This window comes from Solanum dulcamara, chromosome 12, assembly GCF_947179165.1.
Source record: "Solanum dulcamara chromosome 12, daSolDulc1.2, whole genome shotgun sequence".
Classification (NCBI taxonomy): Eukaryota; Viridiplantae; Streptophyta; class Magnoliopsida; order Solanales; family Solanaceae; genus Solanum; species Solanum dulcamara.
In genome coordinates this window covers 3398583-3411579 of record NC_077248.1, presented here as the reverse complement: position 1 = coordinate 3411579, position 12997 = coordinate 3398583, and the positions used below count along the sequence as shown (strand labels likewise).

The 12997-nt window shown below is 34.8% G+C and overlaps 1 protein-coding gene and 1 long non-coding RNA gene across 2 annotated transcripts; both read left to right on the top strand.

Moving 5' to 3' along the window:
* The first annotated feature begins 857 nt into the window (after positions 1–857).
* On the top strand, positions 858–2512 carry LOC129877652 (uncharacterized). The gene is made up of 3 exons (XR_008763587.1): positions 858–1022; positions 1165–1206; positions 2052–2512. It is a non-coding gene; the product is annotated as an uncharacterized LOC129877652 (long non-coding RNA).
* A 252-nt stretch (positions 2513–2764) lies between these two features.
* LOC129876433 (uncharacterized) lies at positions 2765–12700 on the top strand. Its single transcript, XM_055951886.1, has 2 exons — positions 2765–3090; positions 11253–12700. The coding sequence occupies exon 2, from the start codon at positions 11286–11288 to the stop codon at positions 12213–12215; it is 930 nt and encodes a 309-aa protein (XP_055807861.1). The 5' UTR covers positions 2765–3090; positions 11253–11285; the 3' UTR covers positions 12216–12700.
* The last annotated feature ends 297 nt before the right edge of the window (positions 12701–12997 follow it).

Here is a 12997-nt window from a genome sequence, read left to right as displayed (position 1 = left end):
CCTAAAAAATACTTCAATCTACCGAGATCTTTAGTCTGGAAATGCTGAAAGAGGTGTTGCTTCAAATTAGTGATACCATCTTGATTATCGCAGGTGATAATGATATCATCAACGTAAACAACTAAATAAATACACAGATTTGGTGCAGAATGCCGATAAAAGACGGAATGATCAGCTACAGATTTGGTGTAGATTTTAACTTATTCACTCTATTTTTTCCCCACCTATATCACTATGAAACTTCCTGGGGAACTTTTGGAACATGATGTTCACATACCATGCCATAATATTCTTTTTTATGAACACTCAATAATTTAGGTATGAAACTCACAAAACAGTGATAGTCTAAAGGATTTTTAACATATTCACTCTATTATCAAAGATTTAATAATTATATATACTAACAGTGTCAAATTTTAACCTGCGTTCGTGCATAAAACTTAAACTCTCTTACCAATACTAGGCTGGAAAAAAAAGCTAACTATTTCTCCTATATAGAAAAGCCATGGGCTGAACGACCAAGGGCAGTTTAATAATTTTTTGCTAATGTAAGGGTAAATTTGTATTAGCAGTTCTTCCGTAATTTCTAGAATTCATTTCACTCTTTCCGGCATAGCCTTCTTTTCTCTCTTTGTTCAATCCTAAGTTCTGCTCTCCTTCATCTTCTTCTTTTGTTTCTCCATTTCACTTCTACTTCTAATCTTCATTCATTTTTGATGAGTTTAATATGTTTTCTTTCTGAGTTCTTTGTTTTGTCACAAAAGAAGAATTATATTTTTCATATTCTTGTAATTTTGACTTAGGATCTAAATTCCATAGATGCAAATTTGTTAGGTGTTCTATTTTTTGTCACTATATTCTCTCCTTAAAATTCTGAAAGAACTATTATGAATGTTTCTTATTCAGGATTTTCAAAATAACATGACAAATAAGTGGTGAAAGAATTTGAGTATTATGATATTTGTGGTGTTAGTTCTTCAGCATCTGCAGAGGAAGAGATAAAAAGGGCCTATTGTTTCAAGGTATTGAATTTCCTTTTTTATTTTCTACTCCCTAAATTTGAATCTTCCAGTTTAGTTTGTTATACTTGTAAGTTTAATTTGTTTGTAGTTGTAGAATTCGTTAAATGGTTCCAATTAAACACCTTTTGTTTTTTTGTATTAGAAATTAGGTGTATCTAATCCCAAAAGACGGAGGAGTAGTTAGGTAATTTTCTCTTCTATCACTTCCTCAATTTTTTTTCCTTAGCTTTTCCCTTTTGCTCTATTTTTTTTGCTTTCTCATGCTAAATTTTTTCCCATTTATTATAGAATTCAAATATACAACAGTTGATAATTTTAGGTTTTGTTGTCACGGATTTTTGGGTTTTTTCCTTTTTATTTTTATTAGACAAATTGAATATTGTTTAATCGATGTCTCTCCATCGCCCTACGTGATTTAGTTCGTGAAAACCATCCATCAGAAATGTATTTTGAAAATGAGAAAGGTCACCGAAAGAACTGTGAACTCGTGGTGCCACTTAAAATTTTGTTCTATTTATATTCCTGTATCTTATTCACAATTGATGGTGATATTTTCTCTCTGTCATATCCTAATAATATTTTCACTCTTAAAATGAAATAACAAATAATCCAAACAATTGAAATCAATTATTATGCAACTGAACAACATCGTGAATGCCTAAACCGATCTCTTAGTTTTCATGTGCTGAACGAGGGTGCTTGAAAAACACCACGTGCAATGATTTGTGAGTTATTATGAAAATTAGAGGTAATTTTCCTTGTTTTCTTTATTACGTGAGTTGTTAATAAATGAGGACAACAGAGTTTTGATTACATTCTCTTATCTTCCTTTTCGTTTTGTTACCTTTATGCACCATTGGTACATCATGATTGGCCGGTGATAGAGCTCGTGCAATTGCTGAATTCGAAGCAGGCACCAGTATAGATATTTGGTTTGACATTGTTGAATTTTCAGCAAGAATGTAACATATGGGAATGACATTGTTTCGATTCAAATTTGCTGACAAATGCTCAATTGACTCATGACAGGTATTGGACCTTCAAGGTTATTGTTCCTTAAAATGTTGAGGAAACGGAGAGTTCCTTGCTGAAACTTTCGCAAGGGGTATATCTGTTGTGCTTTTTTTTTTGTTGTTGTTTAAGCTTGTAATGTTCTTCGTAAGAAGGGGAAAGAACAATTCAAGTTCAACGATATATAGTCCGTTGATCAAGAAAGTCGAGGACTTGATTGTGGAGAAGTTTACAGAGCGATTTACCGGAAAGTTATGGAAAGATTACACAATCCCAATTGATGCTGCAGAGATCACCGAGGAAGATACCAATGCTTTGAACAAGAAAATGCGCCAAGTTAAAATTATAAATTCAAATTATAGGTCAAATTAGACATCGAAATTTGCTTCCATTACTAGCACATATGCCAAGGCCAGATTGCCATTACTTGGTCTATGAATATAAAAATGAGAGTTCACGTGATATCCTCCAGCAAGTCAAAAAAGGGACAAGGAAATTAAATTGGTTGGGACGACATAAAATGATAATTAATAAAAAATATTGCTAAAATCATTAATTAATTTTTAAAAAATACTCAATCAAGTAATTTTTTCTTTTAACTATTTAAATTCGATTAAACCGAAGAATCAAATTTTATTATACTTGGTCACTAATCCCTACAGGCCTATATTCTAACTCCCGAACCCAATATCAATGTGGTCCAATTATGTGGAATTGGAGTGACCCAAACCGGCAAACCCAATTGGCGCAATTCCCACATCTGATATTCCACATTACTGAAGACTGAAATTTAATTCCCAAATCAAAAAAATTAAAATCCCTAGTCTGAACTCTGATATCTCAACTCTTATCTCGCGAGTCGGCAGTCGTGACTCTCGCCTCCGGCCTCTCGTCGAGACGTCGTCAATCCGGGCGCCGTTGTTAGTTGCGCACAAACGCATAATTCAGCATCTCGTCGCTGTTCATCGACAGTGACAGTGAGCAGTGCCAAAGACTGAACCCATTCTAAGACCAACTCGCAACAGTGAACACTAAACATTGAACAATCCAAGTAACTGTAAGTAAAAGACTTCTATACATAACTTGTTTGGCAATTTTATATATTTTATTATGAAATGTCTATCATTTGTCTAAAGAATTTTATTTTTCGCAAGCAATCTATAATTTGGATGTTATTGCAGTGGTTGATTGTTGTTGCTAGAAAGCACTGTTGAGTGTTGATTGTTGTCTGTTGTAGAAGTTATATTAATATAGCTAGTGACTACTAGTAATTTGTACAGGTGAAAACTTAAAATACATAAGAAATTCAGTATTATTTGGGGCAAGAAGTGCTTATGTTGTGGCACATTTTTAAGTTCTAACCATACCAGCAGGTTTGTCAATTGCCATAGATGATAGGCTTGTGGAGTTGTGGTGCTTCTGGATAGTAAATATACCACATTATAACTTGTAATGTACCGTACATATGGACTATGGACAAAATTCTGCTCACTAGTAAGTAGTAACTACAGAGAGACGAGACTCGAGAGTACCTGAGTTGTCTTCTGATTGAAAATATGTGTATCATTGTTTTATTGTTGATTAAATTTGGTTAAATCGAAAACCGAACCTAAATAAACCGAACCGAAATTGTAAAAATCGAACTGAACCGAATTTATTTCAGTTTGGTTTGGTTAACATTTTCACCAACCGAAAATTGAAAAACCAAACTGAAATATGCAAAATCGAACCGAACCGACCGAATGCCCAGACCTAATTAGAGTAGATAACAGCTTGCTTGGCAGAGCAAGTTTAGAATGTATCCAATCATCAGGAACATGGTAAAGTCAAGAGACAGAATTTCCCAAGAGGGCCGAAACAAGTTCATAGAGCATTTTTGTGTAAAGAAGACAGTAAACTCTAGATAAATATTTGGGGAACTAATGAATAGTTTGATTACTATATGAGAGGGTACATGTGTTATTTTTTTAGGACGGGAATGACTTGCAAATCTAGACACGTCTTGCTTGCTTCAGTCAACTTCGAAAAAAATAAAATTGATTATCTTTATGAGAGCCCTTTTCAGTGCATCTTATGGAAATCAGCAGATGCCCTTAATATCATATGGAATTCTCAATAGCTGTTTAGTGTAATATATTGTACTATGATTCAAGGTCTTGGAAATTTGACATTGCAGTTTTGTTGGTATTCATTGGATGAAGCTAGGTTGTACTGCAATTTTGTGGTTCTTGAAGACTTCTTTTCACTGGCTTAAACGTTGATTTCCTCATTCCACTCTATTGTTTGGTTTGTTCTATTTGGACAAAAGTAGTGAAAACGGAAAAGAGTTTCAAAGTTTTTTAAGCATTTATTGCATTAACCCCTTTTCCTCTTCCTTTTTTCTTTCAATTAGGCCTTTCCAGTCTGAAATGAGTTAGTGTGTCCTTTTCATGTTTTCAAAAATTTGGGAAAGGTTAGGGAATAAACTTCACAATATTATACTTCATTTTCATAGGGTCCGAATTCTTCCATTTTTTACTTTTTATGTTTTCCTGGTAATGCAGCGAAAAATTGATAAGTTTTATCTGGAATTATGTCTTTCAATACCGTTCATCAATAAATTTATTTTATCAAAACAATGCTCTCAAGAAAACCTTCTTCCTATCCACCAACTTCCTCCTCCCTGTCTAAGGTTCATTTGTTCTCTCTAAGAGTACTGCAATTCTTAAAATTTACCTTTCCTATGGTAGTTTTTAGGCATAATACATAAACAGACACTCAAACTTGGCCTCAACTAGCAACAAAACTTAGTCTCAACTGACAACAAAACACTCTAAGTCATTCTCCTTGTGTCTCACGGACATCCGACGCTGACGTGACACATAAATTTTGGAGATGTCTAGATGATCATTTTGTAAGTTGGAGAGTTTAACTGACACAGTGGAGACAAGTTGAGGTGTCCAGATGTGCTTGCTCAAAGTTTGAGTGTCTATTTATTTATTATGCTAGTTTTTATCATTCCGTGGGGATAAAAACCACAAAATGCCTCCAAGGTCTTCAACTTCATATAACTCACTTGAATTTAACAACTAATTTTCTACCTAATCCCAGAATTAAGAGTTAAATAAAGTTACCTCGTAATTTCAAAATTTAAAGTTTTACAAGTTCGTAAATATCACTTAAGGTACTTCTGAAAGGACGACTCTACTTGAAAAGTCTTGCGTGATTTGCTAATCAGAATGTTCATTTTATTCAATGGATGGAATGATGAAACTTGTTATCTAGACAATGCTCAACTCCTAGTCACCTCACTTGTCTTCTATTGGTTGATTGGTATAATCATAAGAACTAAGATTTGACATGTACCTAAATAAGAATACTAACAGTTTAATCTTTCAGTGTAACCCAATCTAAAGGAAAATAAGGCAAAAAAAAAACGACACAACAGACATATTTCACGGAATTCTAGCATACTCCTAGTAACTTCCAAAGCAACAAAGCAGTGCAACAAATTTACATAAACTACAGAGTATTCTCAAAAACCTACAATTATAGTACACTTTTAAAAACATCCAATGCAACTGTGAATATCTAAAAGGCTAGAATCAAACAATGAGTAAGTGTCACATCATTTAATTTCAGTTTTCTTACTATGCTTTAGAGGGTTTTCTACTAAAAACAGAAAAAAATTGTGAAATCAAAACAACAATAGCGCATATGCCTGATCGCCAATATTGTTTCATAAAAGTGAATAATGTACCCTATAGATGAGAATTTTGTAGAGCAACTTTGGAAAGGGGAAAAAGAAAACAATAAACAATTGACTATATGGATATTCCCAGCAGTCTTTTGTAACTTTTGATTTTGGTACCTTCTTGGTACTTGGTCAATAAACCGTTACCATATCAAAAAAAGATGTCTTGGGCATATTCAACACCTTGGGAGAATCAGTGTGCACAACACTTTGTAACAAATCAGAACATGCATGTAGTTGGTACCTATTTCTTATAAGAGTCTGAAATGTTCCAGTTGACAGCTAGGATCATAAGAGTGTACAGATCATAGAGGCCTACCATTGCATGCATAAACCCTCGGTTTTGAGGGAGTGCTGGATAAATGAATTTTCAGATTATATTGAATTGAATGGAATGGAATGGAAAGCCAACAATTGAGAATTTCAAGAACCTCTCTGATATATTTGCCTTATTTGTGTGATTTGAAAAGTAGTATTAATTGTTTGCGTCCTTCAATTTAAATATTTTGATTTAGAATATATATCAGAGAAAAATAGAAAACATCACCACTACCTGTATCCTGTTCTAGTTCCCCCGCATCAAGAAAGTCTTCCAAATAGTAATGGATTCTATTTCCTTTTGTAAGCAATAGCTTGAATTACATGTACTACTAAAAATTTGTCTGTGAGTGTCAAATTCTCCAATATTGGAAGGACTATTGCGTTCAATATATATCAACTCAGTCCTGCATGAAGAAAATTCAAGATTACTACTTAAACAATAGGTGTGTTACTCTATTTTTGTAAATACTCATGCATGAAACATTAGCCTCTAATCAAGATAACAAATCATAGAGGGCTGCCCAGTGCACTAAGCTCCCACTACGCGCGGGGTTCGGGGATGGGCCGGACCACAAAGGTCTATTGTATATGGCCTTACCCTGCATTTCTAAGAAGTTGTTTCCCCAACTGGAACCCGTGACCTCCTAGTCACGTGGTAAGAACTTTACTAATTATGCCAAAGCTCCTCTTCTGAAATAACAAATCAGAGAGCAATCACATAATTGAAAAATGAGCTTTTTGTAATAAATCTTGACTAGTTTTCTGTTCTTTTGTCTATTGCCTTTGTTGGTTTGAGAAATGGATGGAAAAGTGGAGATCTTACTTTATTCTACACAGAAATTCTAAAAAGTTTGTATCTTTCCAAAATACTATTAGCTAATTTCTCGTCCCATCCATTTCCTGAATATTCTCTCTTTGCACTTCACTTAGTGAGATCAAGTTAAGCACGGAAAAGCAACTTCTGAAAGTTAAATTCCAAGGTTATCACTAATGAAGTTATAAAAGACATATCTTTAGCAAAATAATTCCTATTACATTTTACAAGAAACATAAACTAATATGTAATTATTCAAAATGAGAAGAAAAGTAAAAGATTGATTCCCCAATTGAAAATTATCCAACTATCACTCAATGCCTTAGAACTGAAGACAAGGTGTTCCATCTCCGGTTTCTCTTTCTTCCATCTAAAGTTCTAAACCTATGCTATGATACCCCATGCTTTAGAAGCATGAGCGGAGCTAGAGTGTAGTGGCTTTGGTCCAAATTCTCTATTTTCTTTTACAAGGTAAAAGTTCTATAAAACAGTACCAAAAAGGTACAGAAAATGAAATAGGTACTACACTTGCCTTCCTAACAAATCTAAGAAATCCATATACTGATTCGGACACACTAGAAGGCTACTTTTACATTAGAATTACAAATTGTGTAAGCATCTATTCTTAGTTCTAGAAATCAGAATTGTTTGCCCTTCAAAACAAGCCTTGTTCCTCTCCAGCCAAATTGTCCAAACAATGCACAACGGAACAATCATTGTCTTATAAAATCCATTAAATATGTAGGATCTATTGATTTAGACCTCAGTAACTTAAAAAGATACAAGAATCCCAAACTCATAAGCTTCAAATACTAGCTCAGCTTTAGAAGGCATTTCAACAACATAACCCGTATAATCCCACAACATTGGATCTAGGGAGAGTAGAGTGTACACAGGGCTGATTATGCATTCATAAGGTCTCAAAGATTCAAATACACAAAAAAATGAAAACACAAATTCTACTTCCAAACACCATTTTTCAACTTCAAACTTCAAATACTCCTCACAAAAATTGAACTTTTCTTCAAGTGAAAACACAAATTCAACTTCCAACCACCATTTTTAACTTCAAACTTCAACTACTACTCACAAAATTTGAACTTTTTTTTCAAGTGAAAACACAATTTCAACTTCCAAACACCATTTTTTGATGACAAGGAAACCCCGCAGCCGCTACCCTTTGGGTGCCCACACCATTTTTCAACTTCAAACTTGAAATACTACTCACAAAATTTGAACTTTTTTTCAACTGAAACACAAAATGTCAACTTCCAACTTCAAATACTACTTTTTTCCTCAAATAACACTCCATTCATGTCCAAACGCCTACTAAAATGCATAGAAAAGTGAAAATACAAACGAACAGAAGTAGAGAAACTCGTGATAAAATTTAGAAAAATAAAAATTAATAAAGCGAAGATGGAAAAAAATTACGAAAAATCCCCAAAACAAGAATGCTTGCTTGAGAATAAATGGAAGAGCTTGGGAATAAGCGAACCAAAGGGTTTCGGGGAATAAAGAAGAAGGTGCAAAAATGTAAATTATCCCAATAAATCTCTACCCCTCACTTTTTATTTATCTTTAAACTTTTAATTTTGAATAGTTATATCAATTTTTTCGGAAAAGTTCACTGATTTTAGAATTTTGTTAAACTATTTTGATGGTTAATTTTTTTTTATGTATAATTCACAATATGCACACATTATTTATTGGGATAATTATTGTTATACCCAAAAAAGGAAACTAATTACCATTGGATACCCCATTACTTTCATACTCCTTGTTTTTAACTATCTCGCGCATTTGATACCATGAGAGTATACAATATACTCTGATGGTATTAAACAGTTTTGTTGAAGCACTGTCTCTTCCTTCTTGATACCATTAGAATATATTGTACTCCGATGGTATCAAGATGAAACTACTTGATAAATTAATTGATACCATCAGAGTATTATACTCTGATGGTATCAAAGAGGAACAAGGCAAGGGGCATTGACGTAAATACATGTTTGATACCATGAAAGTATATATATACTCTGATGGTATTAAGAACGAAGAGACGGTGCTTCAGCGAAACTGCTTAATACTATCAGAGTATAATCAAGAAGAAACTGCTTGATACCATCAAAGTATACTTTGATGTTATCAAAGAGGAGCAGTGATACTGACGTTAGCATGACATCGTGCGCGAAATTTAAAGGAAGAAAGTGGGGTAAGAGGGTAAATAGTTTGGGTTATAAGTCTATTAAGATAAATAGTTTGAGTTGGATCCAATTTGGGTAAATAGTTTCACAACTAGTCCATTTTGTGTAGTTTTTCCTTATTTATTTTTATTTTAACTTCTTTTGATTTTAGATGAATTAAATTTGCTTGAGAAAATTGCTTATATGCATCTAAAAATAATATCATATATTTAATAATTGTAAAGGTTTATCTGAATCAATTTATTTGTATCAAAATATCAATGACATGTATCTGATAACAATAGAATGCTGGTGAATTCTGAACAATATATACTAAAAATGGGTATTATATCTAATATATTTTTGTCAAGAAAAATATGTATTTGATACATAGTGTGTTGTATCTGGCAATTATTTTGATATGTGATAGCATGTGTATCTAATAGATAGAAATGTATCATATTAAGATTATATGTATTTTATACACGCAGAAATTGGCATGCATGTGTCTTTATCTGATACACGTATCTGATATATTTATAAAAAAAAATTGTTTATTATACATATATATAATAGTAATAATGTATCCGATTTAAGAGTACATGTATTTAGTATTTAATAATGTATCTAATTAAGAATATATGTATCTAGTATTTAGCAATGTATCTGATTAAGAATACATGATTTTGACAAAATTTATACATGTATCTAATTAATAATTTATGTATTTGATTAATGGTACATGTATCTGACAAACTTATACATGCGGAACTGCTTAACTTACATGTTGTTTATGATCATATGTAGAAACTTTATTATTTCATGAAAAATTTACCTATCCATACATTTCGGATGAGTAGCTCGAAAAATGAAACATTATCAAGGATCTAAAGAAATTTTTTACCCGAGAACAATTTGTATTGTTCGATCGGACATGCTTTGAAGTGCGCCTCAATATACCCGATTGCATATTTCAGGCACAAATGGCTTGCTTCTTAATGATCGATGAGGTAGAGCAGGACCATCCAAACGAGTTTTGGATAGTGATAATGAAGATCTGCTCCCTCAATTCCTTTTTGACCTTGCATCTTTTCAGTGACTACTTTTTCATATTTAATTTGCGTAGTACCGTGCATTTTTTCTGACTACTTTCTCATATTCGATTTGTGTAGCACTGTGTCATTTTTTAGGTGACTATATTTGATTTGCGTAGCACCGTGCCATCTTTCCGGTGACTATTTTCTTATTTGTGTAGGGTTGTGTCATCATTCCGACCCTACCCATATAATTTATGTTTTCCAGTAGGGTCGTGCCATCATTCTGGCCCTTACCCATATCATTCTCTTTCTAAGTAGGGTTATGCCATCATTCTGACCTTACTCATATAGTTTTATTTCTTAGATTGTGATCAATTTCAGCCATCAAATCTAATAATCTAGGGCATGAGCATGTTACAGCCAGTTTTACGGTGATATGCTCATGGTTGTGATCCTCGAAGAGTAGTCTTTACTGAGAGCTGACTTTATATATCGCAAAATACGAATAACTGCATCCCAATGACTATCACAAGGAGAAGTCATAAACTGAGATGTCAGGTCTAGCCAATGTGAGATAATTCAACTTTCCAACTAGCCGTCTATACCTTTCAAGATTACTGAGTGGCTCCCCCTGTCCTGAAGGAGTTTAACATTCAGATCCATAGGAGTGTCAATGGATCTACATCCCGTCTCCTCAAGCATGTCTTAGGCATACTTGCGTTGAGAAATAACAATACCTGATCTAGATTGAGCAACCTCAAAGCCTAGAAAATACTTCAGTCTACCGAGGTCTTTTAGTCTGGAAATGCTGAAAGAGATGTTGCTTCAAATTAGTGATACCATCTTGATCATTGCCGGTGATAACGATATCATCAACGTAAACAACTAAATAAATACACAGATTTGGCGCAGAATGCTGATAAAAGATGGGAAGTTTAGTACAGTAATTCAGCAGTTTGGCATGACTCCCAGTGGAGCTGATTAGCAAGAACTTGTCTCGGCCCTCTTGGGAAATTCTGTCTCTTGACTTTACCATTTTCCTGATCATTGGATACATTCTAAACTTGCTCTGCCAAGCAAGCTGTTATATCCTATTTGTGTTTCATGGTTATATTTATTGATTTGCAGGATTGGAACTACACGAACAGTTGGCTGTTAGCTATGACCAATGCATGCATTTCTAGATTCAGCAGCATTCAGAAAGCAGCTGTCCCATTTCCTGGCAGATGCTATCATGGCATTGTTTTCTTGAGGAACTTCTCAGCTTTGACAGCTCCATGTGTCTATCCAAGCATTCCTCTCAGTTATCCTCCACCATCGCTAGTTTCAGTGGCCTGCCTAACCCAATCAGATGCTCCACAACGTTCTGATGAGTGGTTTGCCCTTCGCAAGGACAAATTGACTACAAGCACCTTCAGCACTGCTTTGGGATTCTGGAAAGGGAATCGACGATATGAGCTCTGGCATGAGAAGGTATTTGCTCCAGATGTCCAATTACTACCATCTCCAAGCAGGAGTGCCATGGATTGGGGTGTTCTCATGGAAGCAGTAGCCATAGAACGCTATAAAAGCATCACTGGTCGCGATGTGAGCACACTTGGGTTCGCAGTCCATTCGGATGAGCGATTGGATTGGGTTGGTGCCTCCCCAGATGGTCTTCTTGGAAGCTTGCCTGGAGATGGGATCCTGGAAGTGAAATGCCCATACAACAAAGGAAAACCAGAAAAGGGTCTCCCGTGGTCAACTATGCCATTCTACTACATGCCTCAGGTGCAAGGGCAAATGGAAATCATGGACAGAGCTTGGGTTGATGTGTATTGTTGGACACCAAATGGGAGTGCAATATTCCGTGTCTACCGAGAGCGGAGTTACTGGGAGTTGATGCATGGAATTTTGTGGGAATTTTGGTGGGAAAATGTGGTTCCTGCTAGAGAAGCTCTTTTAATGGGAAATGAAGAGGGTGCCACAGCCTATAAACCAACATCAACACACAAAAAAACAGGACTAGTCATTTCAAGAAGCTTGAAGTTGGCTGGTGAGGCAAAGATGTTGTGCAGGGATATTGCTGGTCATGTTGAATTTTTTCGCTAGTGTGACCAACACTGCTTTCAACACGCAAGTCAGTTTTTTTGTGAAGGAGCGCTTTATCCCCCAGTGTGGGATTTTTTGAGGCGAATCCTGATTGAGTTGAGCTCCAATGCAGGTACTGTACACCAGGTGGGAAACCAAGAAAAAACACGAGTAGCCCAATGTTAGTTTTCTAGAGCTTGTCGTCTTGATAGCTAGTCTATATGGTCGAAGTTGGGACAATTACAACGACATATGCCGCATTGTGCTGGAGTTCCACTTGTTAAAATTTTGAAGTCCAGCACTGTAGATGTTGGGAGTTGTTCTGTGTTTTAAGTAGGGGTATTTTTGTCCGGATGTTACTTTACTAAGATGCCTCGAGAAACCATGTAACATTATTCGAGTATATTTGAAACGATAGCTAAACTTTGATTGTCTGCTCAAAAACTGGGCTTCCGCCACAGATTTTCTGGTTGATATCGAATTGACATTACTGTTGGTTGGTGCAAGCCATGTGGCTTTTCATTTTCATCCTCCACCCTAGTCTTTCTCTAATTCATTGTAATTTTTTGCTCATAAAATTATTGTCCATAAGTTTAGTTATTCTAAGTTTTGATCCAGAGTTGCCTGATGAATTGGGTTGATGAACATCTTATAGTTGGTAAAAATGTGAACATTTCTTGTGTTGCCTGAATCGAAGATCTTTTTCAAATAGTTTTTTTTTTTTGCAATAGGAATAAGTTTTGCATACAGTCATACACTCTTACATTTTTTTAGATCCCATATAATGGGACTATACTGAGTAT

What these genes read in the sequence shown, in the direction of transcription:
- LOC129876433 (XM_055951886.1), top strand. Translation starts at nt 11,286, where the DNA reads ATGACCAATGCATGCATTTCTAGATTCAGCAGCATTCAGAAAGCAGCT.